This window comes from Emydura macquarii, unplaced genomic scaffold (genome assembly GCF_026122565.2).
Source record: "Emydura macquarii macquarii isolate MOO-44397 ecotype Brisbane River unplaced genomic scaffold, CSIRO-AGI_Emac_v2 contig_1253, whole genome shotgun sequence".
Classification (NCBI taxonomy): domain Eukaryota; kingdom Metazoa; phylum Chordata; order Testudines; family Chelidae; genus Emydura; species Emydura macquarii.
Window position 1 is genome coordinate 87,775,756 of NW_027131390.1, and position 22,829 is coordinate 87,798,584.

General features: G+C 42.3%; 1 protein-coding gene across 1 annotated transcript in view; it reads right to left on the bottom strand.

The window, feature by feature from the left end:
* KIF5C (kinesin family member 5C) overlaps window positions 1-17,335 on the bottom strand; it is a 133,661-nt gene extending 116,326 nt beyond the window's left edge. The window contains exon 1 of the mRNA XM_067549483.1: window positions 16,855-17,335. Within this exon, the coding sequence (XP_067405584.1) occupies window positions 16,855-16,980 (126 nt within the window). The 5' untranslated portion in view covers window positions 16,981-17,335. The remainder of the gene's footprint in view (window positions 1-16,854) is intronic.
* Window positions 17,336-22,829: the final 5,494 nt, after the last annotated feature.

Sequence of the window (22,829 nt, forward strand, 5' to 3'; positions counted from 1 at the left end):
ATGTTCATATTTCAGGTTCTCGTCTCTTACTGTGTAGCAATAAGGCTAACATGAAGTTACTGGACATTACCTCACCCCTTTTCTCTTGCTAAAATGTATTAATAAAACTGCTCGCACTGGCTAGAATTTCCTGACTTATTCTTCAAACAGTATAGTCTGGCCATTACTCCCTTTTCCTCTGCAGTTTCTTAGAACACAAAATTAAGAAATAGCACCTGGAGTCTTAGGGGCACAAGGTAGCAGGATTCAGGTAGATAATGTGAACACAGCCTCTGGAACACTAGTTTCAGACTGGAATGAAGGAACATAGCTTTAATTTCTCAGCCTCACTGAAGGAAGTGATGGAAAAAAGGACCATGTCCACATCAGACAACGAGATCAACCTCCTTATCATCCCAATCATAAAAACAAGTATTATTAACATGGCCATGATCATGATCCAGGCCTCCTTTCCTGTTCCAACCTAACAGAAGAAATCTGCAGGATGGAGGAAGAGAAAAGGACTACACACAATTAGCAGTAAACAAATTGGGACAAATGTGCAAGAAGCAGCTAGTCAGCCAAGTTTTCTAGTCAAAGATGTCAGATTCTCAGACAAAGAAAATGCTGGCAACCCAAATCTTAGTACCAATGGGGGGAAAAAACCCTCTAAATATGTACTCCCTTAATAAATCCACGAGAGGATGGGCCAACTAGCAGTAGTACTGTAGCTCCTTAGGGAAGTGGAAGCAACCAACCAGGAACACAGGATATTCACTGAAGATCGGGATTTCACAATATGGCTACTCAATTAAAACAGCTAGACCATCTAGAGTGCAGGTGGCCAGATGTTCTGATTTTATAGGGACAGTCCCAATATTCAGGGCTTTTTCTGATATAGGCGCCTATTACTCCACACCCCTGTCCCGATTTTTCACACTTGCTATCTGGTCACCCTAGGTAGCCATTATGTCAGGTCTCTCACACAGCTACATTAACATTCTTCCCACAGCAGAAAGGACCAGGATTGTCAGATAATTTAGCGCCTATGCTTCACTGGTATCATTAAGATCAATAATCTTGTTTGTACCATCAAGGCAGTCTACAAAAATCCTTCTCCAAATCATTCTGTCTGTCAGGGGTTCCCTGGAAAAAGCAGTCACTAGGATCTGTGCAGCAGCTGTTCTTTTTATTATGATACTAGCCATTTGACACAGCTTTTTTTGTTTTTTTAATTGCAGTATTTCCTATCCAATTGCCAGCGTGCAACATCCTATCTTCCTATCTTCACAGGAAGAATATGTACTGACATACACTTTGAAAAGGCCAAAATCTGGACATACAGCATGTTTATTTTAAAAAAAAATCTAATTATTTGGTAGATTAATTTATAATTAGAAGCATTAGGGTGGTTACGGCCTCCATGTGCTATCATCAGAACTGCAATTATATAGCTAAAGACAGTCTCTGTCTAGAGGAGCTTACAATGTACATTGACAAGACAGACAAAGGTTGAGAGAAAGGAGAGTGAGACACACAGAGATTAAGTGACTTGCCCAAGGTCACACATGAAGTCTGAGACAGAACCAGAAACTAAACCCAGATCTCCTGAGTCCCTGTCCAATGTCTTAATAATAAAACCATTCAACTGCAGAAGTGTTGTTAAAGCTAAACCGATGAAGAGGTGCATCAAGTGAGAGCAGCATGTAAAGAGCACACCAATGGACATAACAATTCTGCATTTCAGCCAAGATCCTATGTGAATGTTATTCTTGTGATGGCTGCATGAAGCAGAGAGATGGGTTAAAAGGCAGAAATACCATTCTGCTGGAAGACAATAAAGGAAGCAGGCAAATAAGTGGTTCTGGCTGTAGTTAGAGAACATACACTTCAATAAACCTTTCCAATAGTCTACAAACAGTAAGCCATCAGGAACACAACACAGTGCAAGGGGAAGGCTTCCCCATCACGAAGCGTATTCTGTCAGAGTGATTAACAGATAAGAGGTCTACTGAATGCAGCATTTGTTACGGCAGCAAACAAGTTAGCCGATTCTGAATGTGCAGCACTGTCAGTTTTTAAACTAAATTGAATAAGCAGCTGTAAAAAATTTTCAATTAAAGGACGGGGACATCTCAGACTCTCACACATGGTCCACTGCTGTGACAAATTCAGGAAGTCACAAAGCCATTTGGGAAATGTACTGAATACATCAGCAAGATGGTGATAAATCTGATTTTAGATTAACTGGGCATCAATCAATGTTATCACTTACAGGATAGACATAGAACAACCCACCCTTTATAAGACTGTACCATAAGAAAAAAAGTAATGGAAGGTAGCGAAACATTCTAGTCTAATGCTCAGAGCAGAGAACTGGCAGTTAGTTCATTCCACTCCTGGGTCCCATTCCCCATTCTGACATCAGCTTGCAGAATCACTCTCTCTGACTCCTTTATCCTGTCTGTTTATTGAGGATACCACCTTGCAAGGAAGAGCAGAGGTTTAATTAACATTGGAAAGGTGCTTTTAAATCCTCTGATGAAAGGCTCCATCAGAATAGTAGGATGAAAAGGCAAGAGCCATTTTTATTCCAAATTTTTTTTCCAAACATACATACAGTTAATGTTGCTACGTGGCAACATTACAAAATCTAAGCTGCACTTAAAAGCAAGCTAAAGGACAGAGGGGTGTGTGTGTGTGTGTGCGCGCGCGCGCACGCACATGTGCATGCGCCCAGTTAAATCATGTATTTCAAAATAAACGTTCTGATTCTAAATGATCCTGAACCCCAAGAGCTGAAAGTATCGAGTTCTGGAGGTTTTCTTGGAGTTACAAGGAGGATTACAAATCAGCCTTCTAAAGGCAATGTCCACTTGAACTTGAAGGCTATAACTCCTCCATAACACACACACTCCTCCAAAGCCAGGACCCATGGCTGCCTCTGCCACGGTGGTTTTAGATTATGTCAGCAGGTTTCCATTTCAGGGAGACAAATTTAAAGGGTAGGAAAGAGCCACAATATTTCAGACAACTATTTAGAAGAGACTTGGATTTCTCCACACAGACAGACCCAACAGGAAAGACATGTGCCTCTGAGCAACTGTTCTTTAAGAATGCTTAAAGGGAAGAGTTTGGGATATTTTATGGGTTTGTTTTTTAATACACAGCTTTCTCACACCAAACCTAATCATGTGATGGGAGGTACATTTCCCAGCTCACTATATTGTAAAACATTCCCATGGGGAAGCCACTAATCTTCCAACACAAAGTTTTCTTTGGAGCTAAGAAAAGCCTTGATTGCCCAGCAGTCACTCAGTAATTGCCCAGCTTCCCCGCTTCTCCTCTGCCCAGGACTATCATCTCCTACATCATTTTTCTGTTTCCATACAAGCAGTGTCAGCTCAAGCAGGGTTTACTGTATATTGCTCACACAGGCTGCTGTCTTAAATGACTCCTTTAAATATCCTTTCAGTATCCTGCAGAGACAATGCTGAAAGACATGCTCCGAACTTCGATGCTTCACATTGCGGTAGTCTGAACACAGAGTAGAAAACCTACTCAGCCTCTACATTCAATTTACAGTCACAATTTCTTCAAGCAATCACCATGACATGACTAACACCACCTGGAATCAAGGTGTCATCTAAATGTGACCTTGGGTTTTGAAAGGCTACTGCAAGATAAAAAGGAATGATGGGAAGGGAATGGTCTGTAAGACGTTTCATGGGGTAAATAGGTTGTGTTAGGTCTTGTTCTGCTACATTGAGATGTAGCATTACTGGCTCAGCAAAGACATTTAACAAAATGGACATTAAGTATGTGTACACATTAGGTTCTCTTTATAAGAAAAAAAATTCTTTAGTTTAGAAAAATCACATTCAATTAAAAGTTGAAACTGAAATTTGCCTGCATTCTGTACTTTCATACTTTTTTAAAAACATAAGTTCAAACACCAAGAGCCAGCAAACTAAAGGAAAAGACAATCAACCAAAATGTTCCAAGATATGGAAGCTAAATGGGTGGAAGTTAAATTATGCACACATCTCACTCCAAAAGAAGACTAGATCATGCAATCCGTCCATTTCGTCAGTAAAAATATTTCCTGTTCTGTACTCAGTGAGTTAAGTTTTTGTCCATTTAGAATTGCATTACAACCACCACCACCACATAAACTTAGGCTACGGCTACACTGATGGCGGCAAAGTTGCCGCCGTCAGATCGATTTCTCTGGATCGACTGAGCGGTCAGTGAAGATCCGCTCAGTCGACCCAGGAATCGACATACTAAGACCACCTTCACAAGTGGCGTAGCATTGCGTCCATCGGAATGCGGTCCCCATCGGCACAGTGCAGTGAAGACGATGCGCAGAAGAGGAGCAGAGAAGTCAACAGGAGTTACGCAAGATTTTTGCGTAGCTTGCGTAACTCCCGTCGACAGCTGCTGAATCCCAGAGGTAAGTGTAGACAGGGCCTTTAATGTGTATAAGTTAAGTCTTTTAAACAAGAAAAATAGACAAACCTGAGATATCTACTTACAAGTGAAACTTTGAACATTTTTCACACTGAAGTGGCTCCCTCTTTCCAGCTGTAGATATCTAAATACACTTAACTGTTTTAGCAGGCTGATTGAAATACATCTTACACAACTGAGAAGGTTCATGAGTGGCTCGAAACACATTAGGTGCTACACAAGTCAACTTGGAAGAAATAGAACATCTTTAAGTGACTCACTTTAATGGCTGCTGTTGGCAGATGGTGGTAAGGACATAGGGTGACAGTAGGTGAAGGTAAATGTACTATTAAAGACTGTATTTTTAAAGCTATTATGAAAATTCAATATTCCTTACACCCAAAACTGAAATATTAGTCTTGAAAAAAACAATAGAGGAAAATAAACATGTTTTTATTGGAAGGTCCACAGTCAACAATTCTCATCTCCTCTTCCATTTTATCTTTTGCTACAGCCAATCACTGACAGACTGATAGTGCTCTCTCAAGCAAAATGTGATGCTTCTCTGCATTTCATTTCAGTATAAAAGCATCACATCACTTTCTTAACCAAACAGGAACTGCTCTCCAATTTACCTCAAGAGTGGGGAACCTCATTCAAAGTCTCCTCTGACCATACAAAAAATCCTGACAGATTGAGCAGTAGTCTCTGAAAGCTCCTCTTACAACTGTACTAGAGTGAACAGGAGGATCCAGAACTCAATTTCAGCACTACCATCGACTATCTCCCCTGAGATATACCAATAACACAATGATCTCTGTCAAACAAGAAAGATATAGGCAAGTACAGCTGCTGAACACATTGCAAGCAATTAGCATTCCTCTAAATCCTTGCATGCACCAAAGCTCAGTATTTACATCTACCATTGCTGTTAACGCACAACATAATATATAAAGGAAGTGCTTTCTTGGAAAAATCCATTTAAGCCTCATATTTGCTGGAATAGCTTCACCAATTAAGAAACACTGTCAAAACAACTAGGCTAACAGAAGTTATTTGTGCAAAGTAATTTTGTGACTAAAGAATGTGTAAATACATTATTAAATAAAGGGAAACATTTAAACTCTGTCAAAGAAAAAAAGACACAGGTATCAGGTTTATGATGAACTAAATGTGGTTGCTTAACTACCGCCTTACTGAAGCACAATACTTCTAACTGAAATATTTGATACACTTTCAACATATCTTGTGACATCAAGTCAAAACATACGATAAACTAAATGTCAATTGGGGGACTTATTTCCACCTCTATGGGGTCAGACCTTCAGAGGATCTCAAAGTGCTTTACAAAAATTAGTCAAGCTTCATTTGAAGGTGGGTCACAGAAAGGGTAAGATAGGACTTCTTGAGTTTTATTCTCAGCTCTGTCAAAGACTAACACACGGTCTCCTGCCTTTGCATCAAATTTCCTCCTCCTTGCACCAAGAAAGTCAACACAATTTTACAGTCTCAGTTGTAAAATGTTACTGGATAATTTTCTTTGCTAACCCCAGGGTCATGTGCATGTCACAATCCTCCAGCCACAAAATCCACCCGAGCCAAAGTTTGAGCACCAGAACCTAAGCTTTTTTAATATACATATTTCTAGCCTCTGTGACTGTGAAGAGAACCTTCCAAACATGAACTGATCACAAACCAGTACAGTCTTTCCAATTCTTTAAAGAGCCAAAAACAATTACTCTGAAAGAGGTGAAAAGGCCTCATTCATGCCAAAAGGCTGACAAACAAGCCTAAAGAAAGCAATCTCAGGTCCCGGTCCCACAAATTAATCCACATGCTAGACCTTTATGCCACACAGAGTTCCCACTGAAATCAGTGGAGCTCTGCATGCCAACAGAAGTCCAGCAATGCAGATCAGCTGGCAGGAGCAGGGCCTAAATGTCAACATACTTAATTATTTCAGTGCCAACCATTTTAGAAGAAATTCCCAGCTAATGTGTTTCTCACAATCCCAGCACTCCTCTGCTATCTTACTTGGTGCCAAAACCTTCAGCTTACTCCTAGGTACTCCTGAAAAAATTAAGCAATTAGGCAATCAATCAGTTACATCAAGATTGTATATAGCACAGTAAACTAAGCTGAATATTAAAATTAATACTATTAATTGTCATGCTTAACTTCCTTCAGTTTATCTGAAGCTGCAGCAGAACTTCCAGCCTACAGTACTATAATGTCTTTCTCTGTAAAATTTCAGTGCATTTTTCCCAAGAATTACACAGGGCCTTGACTAAAAGACAGTTGTATTAAAGATCACTCCAAAAAGCATGTGTATGTTTGAGTGGGGACAAGCAAAGATCATCCTTCTGGCTCAAGAACTGAAGTCTGTAGTGCTTTCAAATGAGAACAAAATGGAAATAGCTCTCTAAGGTTAACCTCTATAGATAAACATAACCAGACTACAGAGTCTGCAGCCTTTAACTGTACAAGAAGAGATCACATGGTCTGCATGGTACTTGCTGCTGCCCCATATTTCAGGTCTGGACTATCTGCATGAGAAGTAGCTCTCTTTTCAAGCAAACAGGACTAGATCTCTTGCCTGCAGTGAAGAAAATAAGTCAGTGACCATAGAAAAAGCTTGTCATATTGGGTAGGCAGGATTATATTTAAGCTATAGACAGGTTTGCTTTGGGATGTTTCAGACTAGAATATCCAGATTGCTTTAATTAAAAATGGGTTAATGGTATTTGTAGTTGTTAGAAGTCAATGGTAATGAGGAACCAAGATTTACTGAAAGCTAGTATTTCAGCATCTTGAACAGCTCTCATTACCAACAGGCTGCAACATGGGAGTTTAGCTCTCGGTCATGGACTCTCTTAGGCACTTTAGCACCATATCTATTCGTATTCAGCATTCACCAATAAGACAAAGCTGGAAACTCTAAGGATCACCAAAATTGCACTCCTCTGGTCCAGAGTTTTTGGCTTGTCCTACAAGAAGTCATGAGGTTCACCTTGGCCCAGAATCTGTTTCAAATACTCTTAATGCCCAGATAAAGAAGTAGGTTATTTCCTTTGTAATGCATAGTGATTCTTTAAGACAGCATACTTCCCAGATATCTTCTGAAAGGACACACTCAAGGACAACAGAAGTGACAGCATTTAACAGTATTGACACAGCAGAAGACAGACATTAGAAATTGAAAATATAGTAACGAAATTAAGATTATCCAAGATGTTTTTTCTATTGGAAAGTTGTTAAGTAATATTAAGGATAGACATAATAAAAAATTCAGATTCATAAGCGTGGGTATGTTCATAACTCAATCTCCAGCTCAGGGATTGACATCATTATTAGTGCCTATATAATAGTTTTCATCTTCAAAGTACTTTACAAACATTAATTAATGCAAGATGAAGTCTGAGACACAGAATATTGTATCCCACTTAGTTTGTTAGATTAACTTTCAAAAGATTCCTCAATCCCATCCATCCAAAAGATGTCGATAAAAGTTCCCCAATTCCTGCCTGGGTAACTCATGACCCTATAACCAAGATCAAGAGAAGCAATCCAAATTAGAAATTGAACCACAGACAGAACTCCTCCCTGAGGTCAAGGAATCTAAAGGTCAATGCTGAGACCTTGATTTCAAGACCTTCGATATGTCCACTTTTAAAAAGGAGCCTACCCCCAACCCCCCAATCTTAAACCCTCCCTTCCACTGGGTCACAGGATGACCCTGAGACACACTTCTCTTCTATCTTGTGAAATTTGTCACTTGGAGCACTGAATTAAAAATCCATCATCATCTCCTTTCCCAGACTAAAAGACTGCCCATAAGTAAATATATAAAGACAAAAAATTACAGGGAAAGGTCATGCCAAATACCTCTATTTGTTGAAAAATTCACCCCAATGTGTTTCCCCAAGAGAGAGGGAGAGGCATATAGAAGCTAGGAGAACATGACTGACAAAGGCACAAAAGATATTAACTGCAACTAATTCCACAATTCTTTAGAATTTATAAATCAGGTATCATTGTAAAAATCAAGAATCTGTACTTTAAAACTTCAAAGCTTTACCTACAATTCCATACTGTTGACACATGTACGATGTTTGTAGGCCATCAGGATTAAAAAAAATAAAATGAAAGTGGATCAGAGGCTTGGAGAAGACCGCTTTAGAAGAAAGCAACAGTATACATGAGGAGGGTTGAAAGGAACTTGCTTTAGGGAAAACAATTAACATTATATTCCAAGTATGTATGTGTCTTATATCAAGAGTATAAATGGAAGCTGTTTTACATTTCATTTTTCCCCGTTAATAATTGTACGCAGACAACTGCAGCCTAAAGCACTTCATAGGCAAAACACACACAGGATCACTTCATCCACCACTGAAATGTAAATATGGGTTAAAACATGCTTTTTCAATTTGCAGCACAACACCTTAGGACAGGACATAAAGAATGTTTTTTTCCAAATGACACTGCAGAAGGTATTTTGGCAAACAGAACATAGTTACCCACACTGAAATCTGGCAAGGATGCAGAAGTTTCCAGCTATACTTTCTCAGAGTCCCACAAAATCTTTAATAGCCACAAAGGTCATAATGCTCGTTTTACATGTCATCAGAAAGGCAAGCACCTCTGTCTCAAAACTATGCTAGAGAACTGGTCCTGTACCAGCTCACAGGGTACCAATGACAAAATTGCCTACAGCTCTTCCTGCAGCATCTAAGGCTGCATCTCCAGGAAACCTCCCACCCACTGCACCACCACAAAAGATTAATCACTGCTAGCAAAGACCAGCCACCGGCATTCGTACCATTGCATCATGCAGACTTGGTCATACACAGTGGTTTAGGCCATTGCCAACAATCAGCCTACACCAGAGCTCCCAGTGCTGCTGCACAGGTGGAAAATTTCACAAAAACAGACAAGACCAGTATGATTCTTTAGAAGTGTCCTAATCATGTACTAACCCAACCCAGCTTGTGATATCTGACAAGATCAGAGATGAGCTGTGTGACCACGGTGGCTCCTCCTGCTGGCCATCTTGGGGATTAGCGCCACACGTCAGTACACCCTCTCCTGATGGTGCCTCATCACCATCATGTCTGCTCCCAGATCCACATCACTCCAAGGACCGCGGCATCCTCTTCATGGCCCAGGTCTCTGGCTGTGTCACAATCTGTGCTCCCCCTTCTGGGGGACCTACAGTCACTGTCCAGCCGTGTCCTCAGTGGCCACCAGCCCCTTCTTCACCCTGGCATCAGGGACTAAATATTCCAGCCCTAACAACCATCCAGGAGCTCCCTCTTGCACCCCTGTTCCTGACCAGCACTTCTCTGTCCAGGATGCTAGCTTCCCTTCACCTGCAAGGCACCCAGTCCTCCCTCCTGGGCTCCAGGGAGTAACTGACTCTGCTCTGCCCTGCTGCTCTTCTTATAAGACTGCCAGGCCCTGATTAGCTACTCCTTGCACCCCTCCCCTATTGGCTGCTTCTCACGCAGTTTCCGTAGGGCTCTATTAACACCTTATAGGCCAGTGGGGGGTAGACACCCCATCACAAGATGGTTTTTCAAAGAAGGAAGTTGCAAAAATTAATTTCTTAATAAAGGAAAAGGCAGCTGTAGATTAAACCCTTGTGTACCAGACAACTCACTCCTCTGTTATAACAGAAACAAACTCTACTCCACTAGTCACTCTACTGCAGCAAGAGCTCCACCTCCTACACAGCCTCCCCCTAAGGAAAACTATTACTCTTTTTAGAAAGCAGGCACATTTGCAGTTCCAACAAGTACTCCCTGGATGGCCACAATTACAGTCCTTAAGTTAACAAAACATGTTTGTTCTGCAGTATATAGGGAAGCCATTATAAACTGAAACAAAATGTGGTACTTATACAAGATGTGTCCCATTCACCTTGAACTAATTCATGGGATGGGGTGGGAGGGAAATCACAGAAATCAAGTGACAGATGTGCCAGCACTGTGCTGCTCCATTTCTAGAAATAATCAGGCACAGAAGCAACACAGTCCAACGTTACGGGAGCGTTAGCACAGCATGACACATCTCATACATAAAGCAGAAAGATGAAAGGCATCAGGTCAACAACATACTTTACAATTTATCAACCTGATGTTGTGGGAGGATTAACAATGTTTTCTAAAAGAGAAGAAACCAGCACATATTTGTATCATTTCATGGTGCCTTTGGAGATCATAGATTTCAAAGATATGATGTGTTTATCTCTGCAATCTGCTTGTACCTTATAACAGATATCTCAAACGAGTTATTTTATAGAAACAATGCTTAATCTTCATGGGAATAAAGAAGTTAAGAGGGGGCAGGGAAATGAACTAAGATGCACAGTTGTAAAACATTAAAGGTTCCCAACTTAAAGTTTTCCCACTAGAAAAACTGTAACAAAATATATCGCACACCTAATGAATTACTGTATATGAAGGATGTATTATTATGTGTGTTGTATAAAAGGAAAGAAAAAATCCCATTAACATATGTCTAAAAGTAGTTTTTTCAAGAAAAATATCATTTGAACAAATTTAACTGAACAAATTCCCTAATTGCAAAATAAAATTAACTTCACTAGCAATATGGACATTCTCATCCATCCATCCCACATCAATCCCACTGGGGAAACAAACTATGCTAGTATAAGGATCCTTAGGCTCGCTCCATTTTTCCTTCCTGGTTTCTCTCGCTCATACTGTCACATACACTTTGAGGTCCTGTATCATAGCCTTCATCCTTCTAGTCAAGCAAAACTAGCAAAGACTTGCTTCAAAGCTCACCAGTGGCATGCTTAGTCAACCGGAATGCATCCTGTTGAACCACCAAAAACAAAACACGCACTCCTCTCCCTATGTTGCCAGCACACCCAGTGATGTGCAGAACTCAACAGACTCCGTATGCAGAGCTACATGCCAAGATTTTGCTCAAGTTCAGCCCTAAGTTTCATCTCAAAAAGGAATGAGAAACCAGAACCAAAAAGTGAATTTCTGTCTCCTTCCTGGCCATAGAAAACACTGACATTAGGCCACTAGGCCAGCCAGAAATATTAGCTCAGGAAATCCACGTTGCTAAATATCACAACTAAGACTAAAGAACATCAATTTCCATCTTTCATTAACAGCAAGCTTCACAGGGAGTGGGCATTACAGACCCAGCTGAGGAACAAAGAAAGAACTTGCTCCTGCATTTTCCTTAATGCAATTCAATTCCATGTTCTTTATTTATTTTTAACATTTTGGGAGGAAATATATCATGGGCCCATAAACTTAACTGGGGAAAAAATATTTATACATCACAGGCAGCTTATTTCCACAGAGTCTTTCTATGTATCCCTCCCCGTCCCTGATCCTGCAAATACTTAACACGTGCAACTACTGTACTCACATGCCCAAGTGTTTTCAGTTCCCCCAGCCAGCAAGATACTTCACTGGCTGAGATGAGTACACTGCTTCACACTCACACAGACAGAATACAAGAAAAAAAAAAACATTTGCCGATATATCAGTCAAAAAACAAATAGCTAAGAGTCAAGTTGAGGATACAGAGAAACTAAGACAACCAACTAAGCAGCAATCTATTGAAAATCTGTTGTGAAGCTCAATAAAGAATCCAGGAGCTTAATTAAAGGTGAACGGCAAAAGAAAGCAATTTATGTATTGCTTTTGCCTCTTAGTGCCCTTTTATGATCCAAGTCAATTGGTTGTCATGGCAAAAAAAGGGGCTAAGTCATGGTAAAAATGCAAGAGTCATAATTTTAACTTCAAGCCATAGCACACCAAATTTTTCATTATTATATTGTTGGCCATGGAAAACTGAGAAAAGTTAATTAATTAGCCTTTATTTTACAATTAAAAATTTATTAAAGCCATTTAATTATATTAGTTCAGGTGACAAAGACCCTGGGTGAAATCCCACTCCCATTAAAGTCAAGGGAAACTTACTTCAATGGGGTCAGGATTTTACTCTGATTTTTTTAGATAAGCAAACCCTGAAAGTCTCAGAGTCATGGGCATGATAAATATATAGCTTTATTCATGATGTATAAAAATAGCCTCACAGGCTTCCCAGAAGAAGTTCCCCTTACCCTTACCCCCTCCTTTTTTTTTAATCTAAGAAACAGCAGTAATAACAAGTCTCCCCTTCCTGTAGTTGCTGGATGACCTGCTTGAGAACTAAAAAAAAAACTATAATAGAAGGTGCAGGATTTTGAATATTTCACAAAGAAAGCATTTCCCCCCAGTTGTTTGTCAGGAGCTTGAGGTAAGAAAAAAATATCTATTTAGGGGTTCAGAAGAGTTGGATTAGACATTCTCTCTGCGTTCAGTTATTCAGTCCTGTCTTTTGGGATGACCAAATCCACTAGTTTTTCAGTTTTCTTGCAGAAAAATCAATCCTGATATTTCTAAAGAAAAAGATGTTAGACTAACAAAAACCCACTTTGGGGCCTTTATTCAGAAGCCAAAAAAAAAAGGGGAGGGGGGCAATTTTAAATTGTGGTTGATTTCTTTAGTTTAGTTTTGCAGTTCAATCTTAACTATGACTCAAAGAAAAATAGTGCTCTTCTAAAATGAAGACTACAGTGAGAATATTTTCTAACAGAAAAGTGATTTTTCTGTGGGTAAGTATTACTAGTTGTTCGATCTGAGTATTAAATCTGACACATTAATTAATGAAGATCAATAATACATTCTATTATTAATAGTATATTGCAGTGGTACCCACAGGTTCTAGTTAAGATCAAGGCTTCAAGTGTGAAAATATTCTTATGTATGTTTATAATTTAAAAATTATCAATAGATACAGAAAACATCAGCCCCTTCAAGCTAGTATTAACTAGCTGATTTCTCATAGGTATGGGGGCAGTGAACCCAACTCAGGAGATAGGTTTACAACTAAGCAAAGCAAGTCTCATTGGACGTTACTAGGTCTTCCCAGACTCTGCCTATGCCATGAGAAAGAGAAAGGAAGAAGCTGTCCTGATTAAGACAAGCTTTCCCAAGATGATAAACTAAAGATGCTGAAGAGCTATCCTGCCAAACCAAAAGTTATACACAAGGGTAAAAGTACACTTTTACATGTCATAAAATAGAGACTATGACCTCCAATACATAAGAACGTGAAAATATTTGTTTTTCCTTTTTGTCTTTGGAGACAGCAGCTAATGCTTTACAGTAAAGTTTGAGCATCTTCTTCAGCTGAATTATCTTAAACTGAAGTTAATGATTTCCAAAGAACTGCATTATAAACAGAGATGAGCTATAACCAGAATTACAATTTGCACATTGTTTGACTTCCCTGAAAAAAAAATACAACTTGACATTCAACTTCTCTGAAACTGATTTAGTCACAAGCAGATTCCAATTATTTTAAAAACAATTCTACCTTTAGTTTAATTAATATACTTTGTTGTTGTTGTTATTGTTGAACATCACTAACATTTGCATGGAAGAAGATCTTTCTTTTATAAGGATTCATCTCTTTCTGCTATTTAATTCTCCTTCATTCCAAACATTCATGGCCTCAAGTCACAATCATCTCTTTCTGACATCAGATTAATTGCTGTAGAGATTATTATGATTACAACTCCAGGTGAGGAATGAGGGTTTATCGGCTCAGAAAACAAATATCCTATTTTGATGCAATGCCCCAAGTAATTAAAAAAGAGAAGATAAGATAAATAGACTTTTCAATAACACATATGTAGAATTGTTTCAAAACATTTCAGTCTTTCATGAGTCATTTAACAGCTCTCTAAATGAAAAAGTGCTTGTTCTTCCAATAAATTCTGACAATAGCTGTAAGCGGTTGAAATAAGAACCTTGTTGTTAACCAGACATTTATGTGGTTTTTATTATTTACTTAATGATCTCAAATACTTATAGTAGCTAAGCATTTGGTTATAAAAATAAACCTTATAATGAGTAGCATAAATATGGCTGTGTTCACTGCAGGCCAAAACACAAAAAAGCACCAAAAGAAAAAAAAATCCAACAAGTCAGACAATTAATTACATACTAGCTCAAATAGAAATGAACTGAAGATCACCAAAGCCAGGTGCTGGCAGACTGCCAAAGAGAACCCATTCCAAAGATAAGGGCCCTCAATTACAAAGCTTCAGCTCCAAAAACTCACAAGAAGTGCACCCCAGACCATCTTAACTGCTATGATAAGCAGACAGTCTGTGGGAGAGCTGGGTCCCAGACCATAGAGGGATCCAAATAACCACATGGTGGTTTTTAGTGATCATGTTAGATAAGATCTAGTGATTCCAGAGCCCTTGGGTGTTATGAAGGTTACTTCCCAATGTGATATGTTGGGGGAACAAGAATATTGGCCTGTCCAGAAATTTGTTGCCACTAGGACCTGGAATAGTGAATTGAGTCTTAAACATATTTTAGACTTTGTGGTAGAAAGAAACATCATGTGGGTATCTGCTTATCTAAGGATGAACATTTCGTCTCAGTTGATATAATAGATTGAAAGCCCTCTATCACTAACTTGCCCAGGGAATGAGATTTTGCTACATTGTGCTCCCATATTATTAGAATCAACCATTTGTTCTATGGGAATCTGTAACTGTGGTCCACACATACATTAATAAATGTGCCTCTATAAATAATGCATAATCTAAAAACATTATAATGATTGAAAAGTTCCAGAGGGGTAGCCCTGTTAGTCTGTATACAGCAAAAACAACGAGAGCCCTGGAGCACCTTAGAGACTAACACATTTCTGCCTGCATAAGCTTTCCTGGGCTGCAACTTCATGCATCTGACGAAATGGGTTGCAGCCCAAGAACGCTTATGTTCGCAGAAATTTGTTAGTCTCTAAGGTGCTCCAGGGCTCTCGTTGTTTTTATCATAATGATTGTTTTACATACCAACTATACTCAGCAACCACATACTGCAAAACTATATCCCCCGATTCCAACAAACAGATAAGGGTTTAATCTCTGCCTCCTGCTTTTCTCTTTGACCTCCCAGGGCTCTAAATGCAAACACAATGCAACTCAGTTGTGACAGGACTACCCTTGCCTTGGCACATTCAGGGAGCAACAAGCCTGTGTTCTACAAAACACGCCGGGCACGAAGAGCAAAGCAGGGGCCGGGCGCCCGAGGGTCTCCGAGCACCACTCCTCGTGGAAAGCAAAATCTTTTATCCGTTCAAGCGGAGAAACTCCGGTGGGGAAGAAGGCGGCCTCCAGCGGCTGCCGCAATGAGCTCTCTCTAGCTGCGTGACACACAGCAAGGTGCTGAAGGGAGCCCAGCGACAACCGGAGCACACACCTCTCTCCCTCCGTCTGCAGCCCGGCAGGTTTTTACACAGCGCTGCTGGTGAGATGCAGAGAGCTAGAGAGAGAGCGCGAGCCGAGCCGAGCCGAGCCGAGCCCGGGGGGGGGAGGAGGAAGCGACACCCCGGCCTGCGCTCTGTAATTCTCCCCCCCAAATTGTTGTCACCTGCCAATCATTTCATCCACTACTCCAGCGAGGGAGCGCGCGAGCATGCCCAGTGAACAGAGTGACATCAGCTTAATCAATGCGGGGGGCTGGGAGGCTGCAGCCCAAGTGGGAATAATCGAGGCCGGCTCCCTCCCCTTCCTCCCCCAGCGCAGGTAGCAGCCCGGGGACGGGAGCGAGCGAGGCCAAGCGAAGCGCTGCACGCGGGCCGCGCTGCCCTCTCCCGACCCGCCCGGCCTGGAGCTGCAGCCCCGGGCAATGGAGCCGGGAGTCGGGACCTGGCAGCGCCCTAGGGCTGGGGGAGGCAGCAAGCGGAGCGGCTCCATTTCCCTGAGCCCCGCTCGCCTCCCCGGGCAGGGCAGGGCGGAGCGGAGCGGAGCAGCGATGGGTGGCGCTCGCGCTAGTGCCACCCGCCCCACTCCGAGCAGCTGCTCCCCCCTGGGGCCGGCCTCCTCCCCCCAGAGCCCTCACAGGGGGCCGCGAGCCCGTGCCCAGCCCCTCAGCTGCTTCCCGGGGGGGAGAAAGGGAGAACAATGAACCCCCAGTCAAAGGACGGGGGGAGGGGTCGGGAAGTGAGAGAAACCCCTGGAGGCATGACCCGACCCAGCCCAGCCCCTGCTGCCACGGGGGGGAAGCGGGTCTCCCTGCAATTCCGCGGCAGAAACCGGCACGGCTCTGCCCTGAGCGCTGAGACAATTCACACACACCCGGAGCGGGAACAATGGGAGCGGAGCGCCGCGCAGCGCCAGGTGCCCGGGCCGGGGGTGCTGCGCGGTGCGAAGGTGGGGCGGGGGGGGAGGACGGTGCTTTTTGCCAAGGCTGCAGAACAACGGCCCCAGGATGCTCAGCTCCACCGTGGCCCCAGCAGCAGCTTCCCGCAGCGGGGGAGGTGGGGGGCAGGGAGGAACCACCCCACCCCCCCGCCGAGACTTACCCCGATCACCACCGTCTCCTCGCCTTTGAACTTGGGGATGTATTTGTCCCCGCGGAGGATCTCCGCTTCGTTGAGGGGCCGGAACCGGCACATCACTTTGATGCTGCATTCGGCTGGATCCGCCATCGCGCAGGGCTGGGAGGGATGCTGAGCCGCGAGCCGCAGGCAGCCCGCGCGCCTAATGCATGGAGCGCTCCGCGAGGCAGGGCAGGGAGCGCGAACACCCTTCCGCCCACCTTCAGCGGGTCACGGGGCAAGAGGGCTCAGAGCAAGCCCCGCCAGTGCATGTCCAGCTTCCCCAGGAAAAACCAGCCGGGCCCGCGGCAGAACCACTTCTGCAGGGGTTTGGGGTGGGGTATCACCCCCTGCGGGGGTTGCAGGTGGAGCTCTGCGCGGAGCTGGTGCAGCAAACAGACAGACAGACAAAGCAGCAGTTCCTTTGCCCCCAGCTTCAGCAGCCTCCTGCGAGCCACCCCACCACCACCACCACCACCCCTCGCCTCCCCCAAAGGCTTTGTGACTTCACCGCATTACATCAACCCCTCCCTAAACTCCGGCTTTAGGGGGAGAGGAGCCAGCAAAGCACCCTGGGAGATGTAGTCCTCAGAGCGACATGCAGGTAGGGGTGCTGGGCGGTAAAGGGGGAGGAATGGGCTGCCCCCCACTTTCTTTGGATGTCTGACTCAGTCCCGGTAGCTGGGGTTTGAGGATTAATGGCTGGCGGCGGTGAGTGCTGTTTTGTAAAACGGTTACTGCTCCCTAGCCGACAGGAAATCTTTTTCTAATTAGACCTGGTTAAAACGTTTCAAAGTTTCACAAACCACACACAACTCTAAAGTGTTTCACGAACATATTTTCCCCGGTTTTGGTCAGCTCCATTTCTGATCAGGTTCTCGTTAATTACATTAAAAATTACACCCACTCAGTAGAGAATTAGCTCTCAGTGTTATATTTTTAATAATTCCTCCTCCCTCCATGCCCCTCAAAGATTTTCAACCCTCCAAAAAATTAGTCAGTTTGGGTGTTAGTTTAGCTTTTTTATTATTCTTTATTTTGTTTCCAGTATGGGGTTTTATCTGTTTAACCCTAAAAATCCAGAAACCCCAGTTACACTTAAACAAGTAAAAAGAGAGAGAGAATGGGAACAAACCCAGGATATATGTAGCTTGTTAATGTTATGACTTGTTCTGTGAACTGAATCATTAAATACAGGTGTTTCCTTTCCTGCTGCAGATGATATAGGCACATTCTGTGCACTCTCCTGCAGACTTTACCTTTGTTCCTTCTTGCTTTGTTGGGCTATTAATATAAAATAAAGGTCATGCTGACTGGAGGTATGTGTTTGCTCTTTGTATATGAAAAATATAATAGAATCAATATTCCATAGTATTCCATGCTGAAGGGCTTCTATACACCTGGCTAGGAGATATGTTGGGATTTTTTACTTTGTAGTCACTATATCATGCTTCTCTGAAAATGTGAAATGAAGCAAACATGTTCTGTAGTAGTCTCTGGATAAAATCCAGGCCCTGTTGAAATCAATGGAAGATTTGTCACTGATTTCAATGGGCTTCATCCCTGTGTTTGTTCATGTGACAATATATTGGCTTATTATTTGTTCTATTGGTGGGTTGGTTCTTTTAGCATCTAATCGTTGGATGTAAGTAGAGCACTAGTTCTCAGCCATTTCCATACCATGTATGAAAGATATGACAATATTCTGTTCAAACCTTATGGAATTAAGTAAAACATTATTGCATTACATTTAATACCTTTGGGGTCCATTGTATTGAAAATGGAAATGTTTGTGTGCTATTGTGGGATTGTATGGAACTTCTTTAGGACAAAGAAGGATTAATGTGATCTCTGGGAGATAATGTGAATTTCACAAGACTGTTGAACAATATAGCAGACATGATTGATCTTCTAGGACAATATTTGAAGTGGAATTCCTAAGAGGTACTAGGGAGGAAGGGATATTCTATACAGGACTAATACACTATATAGCTGTGGTTGCCCACAATCCATAGGAAATGTATTAGAGCTCCTAAGTCAATACAATGACATAGAGTGTATTAATATGGACAAATAGCAAAATATATGCACTTGTGTTCCAAAAAAGCTCAGCTCAGCTTCAATACCAGAATATATGTTTACCATGCTGATTACATTATAAAAATCTCTCTGTGTGTGTAATGAGAAGTATAAAACACAATAAACTAGAAAACTCCAAACACTCTCTTCATTGCATAGTGGCTATTAACATATTCACATGCACTTAGCCTTGACGAGATATCCATCACCAATATATGAAAATTTGTCTCACAAAATAAAAAGTGAAATACTGACCAAAAAGGCCTTAAACCCTAGAAGTCAATTCTGCCCTCACGTAAGAGCACACAATTTTATTCTCCTGGATTTCAGTAAGAGCTGCACACACTTTTATGAGGGCAAAATTAGGCCTAAGGAAGATGAAGGCAGTGGGCTGCTGAAGTGAAGTGTCTGTGCTAATGTTGCCTGTACATAACAGAAAGAAGACTGATATGCCTGGTCATTTGCTGCTTAAACAATGCTGACAGGGAAGCACCCTTAGGCAATCAGAAGATCAAATGAAGCTCAACTTCACAGAGAATTGGTATAGTTACAAAGGGTGGCATTTCAGGCTCTGCCACCTTTAATCTTTGAAAAGCAAACAAGCTTTACAATAACTACAAGCTAAGCAAATTTCTTATACTCAACCCCTCCCCCCCAAAAGGAGCAAGTCATGGTTGCTGAATGATGTGAGCAAGAATCATTCTTGTCAGCTGGTAAGTAGGAGATGTTACCTAAACTTGGGCACCGACTCTTAACCTCTGCAGTCAGTTTCCTTCAAACAGAATTCCTACCAGACTGAATGAGTTTGTGGCTGAGTCACACAAACAGGGAGAGCCAGTTCTTTTGCATTTCCTAGGAGATTCGTCTTCACTTCTCTCTTTAGATGGTGGTAACCTCATTATGGTGGGCTGACATCAACTCGGCAGGTGATGATGTGAAATCCCATACATTGCTGGGAAAAAAACAACTACAGCAAGGTAGTTCGCAATGTACAGTGTGTGGTAGATTACTATATAGTGTGATTTGTTCCTACAGATTATCAATTAATTAATATGCCTCGCCATAGACTTCAAGCATTTCACTATTCTCATACTATAGGTTCACAAATCATGACTAGTGGGTGATGAGCCTTATGAAAGATTGTTCTGATTCATTTATATTTTCATTTTCTTCATTACTAAGGGACTATTTTTGAGCAAAATAGAACAGTTTTTAGTTTCTCATCAAGATATTTGTAGCGCCTACCCCATAATAAGACACTGCAACTTCTGCAAACTTTTGTATTATAAAGCTTTTTCCCCCCTTATCTTTATACAGTATTGGCACAAAACAGCCAGTGTCCTTGCTAGATCTTATTTCAGCAGAGTCTCAAGACAACTTTATTTTCTCCCAAGTTCCTCCTAGGAAAAAAAATGTAGATAAATGGAAGCTGGTCAAACATTTACCCTGGAAGACACACTATAATGCTGTATATTGTTCAAGAACATGAAGTCTTATGTGTTCTCGCTTGCACTGCAAAAACCTTTAGGAGGATTAGCCACAGCCTCTATCTTACAACATGGTGAGACCTTTCTTTCTCTTTTTGTAGGGGTGCTGATGCTTATGTTCTATCAAGGCGAACAAAGGACTAATCTTGGTATTAAAGAGAGAGAGAGCTGTTCCCATCTCACAGTGCCATTAGAAGCGAGAAGTCCAGCCCCTTTTCTGCTGCTTGCTCACTAAGATTCGGATCTTGCAGTGAGTGCCACATTGGTAGATTCCCCACCCGCCCCCATGTCCACAAATATCTCCATTCAGTTGGGCTCTGTATGGGTGCAGGGGTTTATCCAAATGGATCATCACACAATGATAGTCATGTTAGCATTAGGACACTCAGGGCACATGCCCAATTGTTTGCTGACTTACGGCCTAAGACATCAACAGGCAGTTAGAGCAGCAGTGGTGCGCTGTGGACAAATTGCTGTAGCCACCTTGATAAAGAAGTTCGCTGGGAGGTCCACTGAGGCCATGCACTTGGATCAGGTTACGGAATCAGCGCCACAGAGTGCAAGATGGGGCATGGTTAGTCTCCATTTGTTTTAAATTTTCTTTTATTGTATGTAGCTATTATGGGAATCTTCCTCCCCCGGTAGAGCTTTACCTAGGCGGACGCTTTCCTTGCACAGAGGGCCTTTGCTGTCCCAGATGCAGCTACTGCAGAATGGGCCCAAGCAAATGCTTATGCATGTAGTCCCACTGACAGCAATAGGATTGCTCCTGTGAGTAAAAGTAAGCTTATGTATAAGTGTTTCAGAACTGGGGCTATGGGTCCTGATCCTGCAATTTATTCCATGCAGGGAGCCCCCCCCTGCACCTATGTGGCTTCATGAGGTTGCCTGCAGGCATATAGGGCCATCCATGAATAACAGATTGCAGAACTACTCTTTGTTAGGTCAGCTGGGTTTTCCATACATTTCCATACCCCATACTTCCCGCCCCCCCCCCCCCCCCAGCTTTGCATGTTATGGTGACTAAAATTAAAGTACCACACATTTATCCAAGCCCTGAAAACAAGTCCCTTTGGTGACCGTCGGCAAATAAGTATTAACAATGTTTCCTTCCATGCTCACGGAGAGGTGCAGCTAGCTGGTCATGGAAGTATTTGACATGAGGGGGTGTGAGGCCAGTTGTGTCTCTTAAGTACAGGTCAGAAAGAGGTTTCATAGAAACAACCGGTAGTAGGGGCCTAGACCAGGCAATCTAGGGAACTATATCTTAGCACAAACACTTTCCATTGTCAAACACAATGAGGCTGGGCTTCTGCATTAACTGTTTAGCCGAAGACTGAATAATGTGCACTTGTAAAGCGTAGGAAAGTGCTCGTTCTATAGGTTCCATTCCAAGCTAGAGTATGGCTTTCACTATAGCTAATGACCCTCTATTTTCTCTGAAATCATGGCCTTTTCTCAGCGATGCTATCCAGTCATAGTGTAGCTCCAAGAAGCACCTTGGCCTTCTGTGAGTTACCATACAGCTAGACCATAGTTTGCTTGACTGAGGAAGGAAGCAAAAGCATCTTTCTCCCATCAGCATGCTTAGACCACTCCAGGAAGGAGTGAAAGGAGAAGGTGGCCCTTGACTTCATCGCCTTTCGGTCCCCACTGGAGCAAGATGTTTCTTCAGTGACACACGGCAAGAGAAGCCCCTGGCCCTTAGGGGCTGCCGCCCAGTCCTCTGCATCCTTCCTCACCAGGAACCCACACAAAGCTCAGTGTGGTTATCCAGTGTACTAATGCCATTTGCTGTATTACTGTGAAAGTCTGTCCACCCCTTTGTTAAGACTATGATACATTTTGTACAAAGTATGCCTTCGGTGGTACCATTTGAAAACTCATAATTTGCTGATCATTGACCTGATAAAATGTGTGGCAACATTATATGTAAAGTTATAAGATTCTACTGCATAACATGGTTGATACATGCTCCAAATTTAGAAAAGCAGGCACAGACCAATTCCTCGGAGACAAAAGGCAAACTGATGCTTCAGATGGACTGTCACCTGCTTAAGTGGCCATTCTTTGGCAGGAAAAAAGGGTGAGAGAGAGCAATTTGTGTCTTGGCAAAGACAACAGCTGGAAGTTCCTGTCCTATAGACTTTCTGTTGCTTGATTCTCAAAAAAGAGAAGTGCTATAAGAAAGGGGAGTAAACTCCCCAGCTTCTCTCTCGCTTCATCTCTACTCACAGCATCACCACCACTGGCAGGACAAAGGCAGCGTCAATGGGCTGTGGAGGGATTCTGGCTGAAAGATTTAGCCAGTAAGGTGCTAGAATAGGGCTCGACAAATTTGCTTCGGAGCTAGAAGCCAGCCCAAAAATTAAGGAGCCAGACAACGTGGGCCCA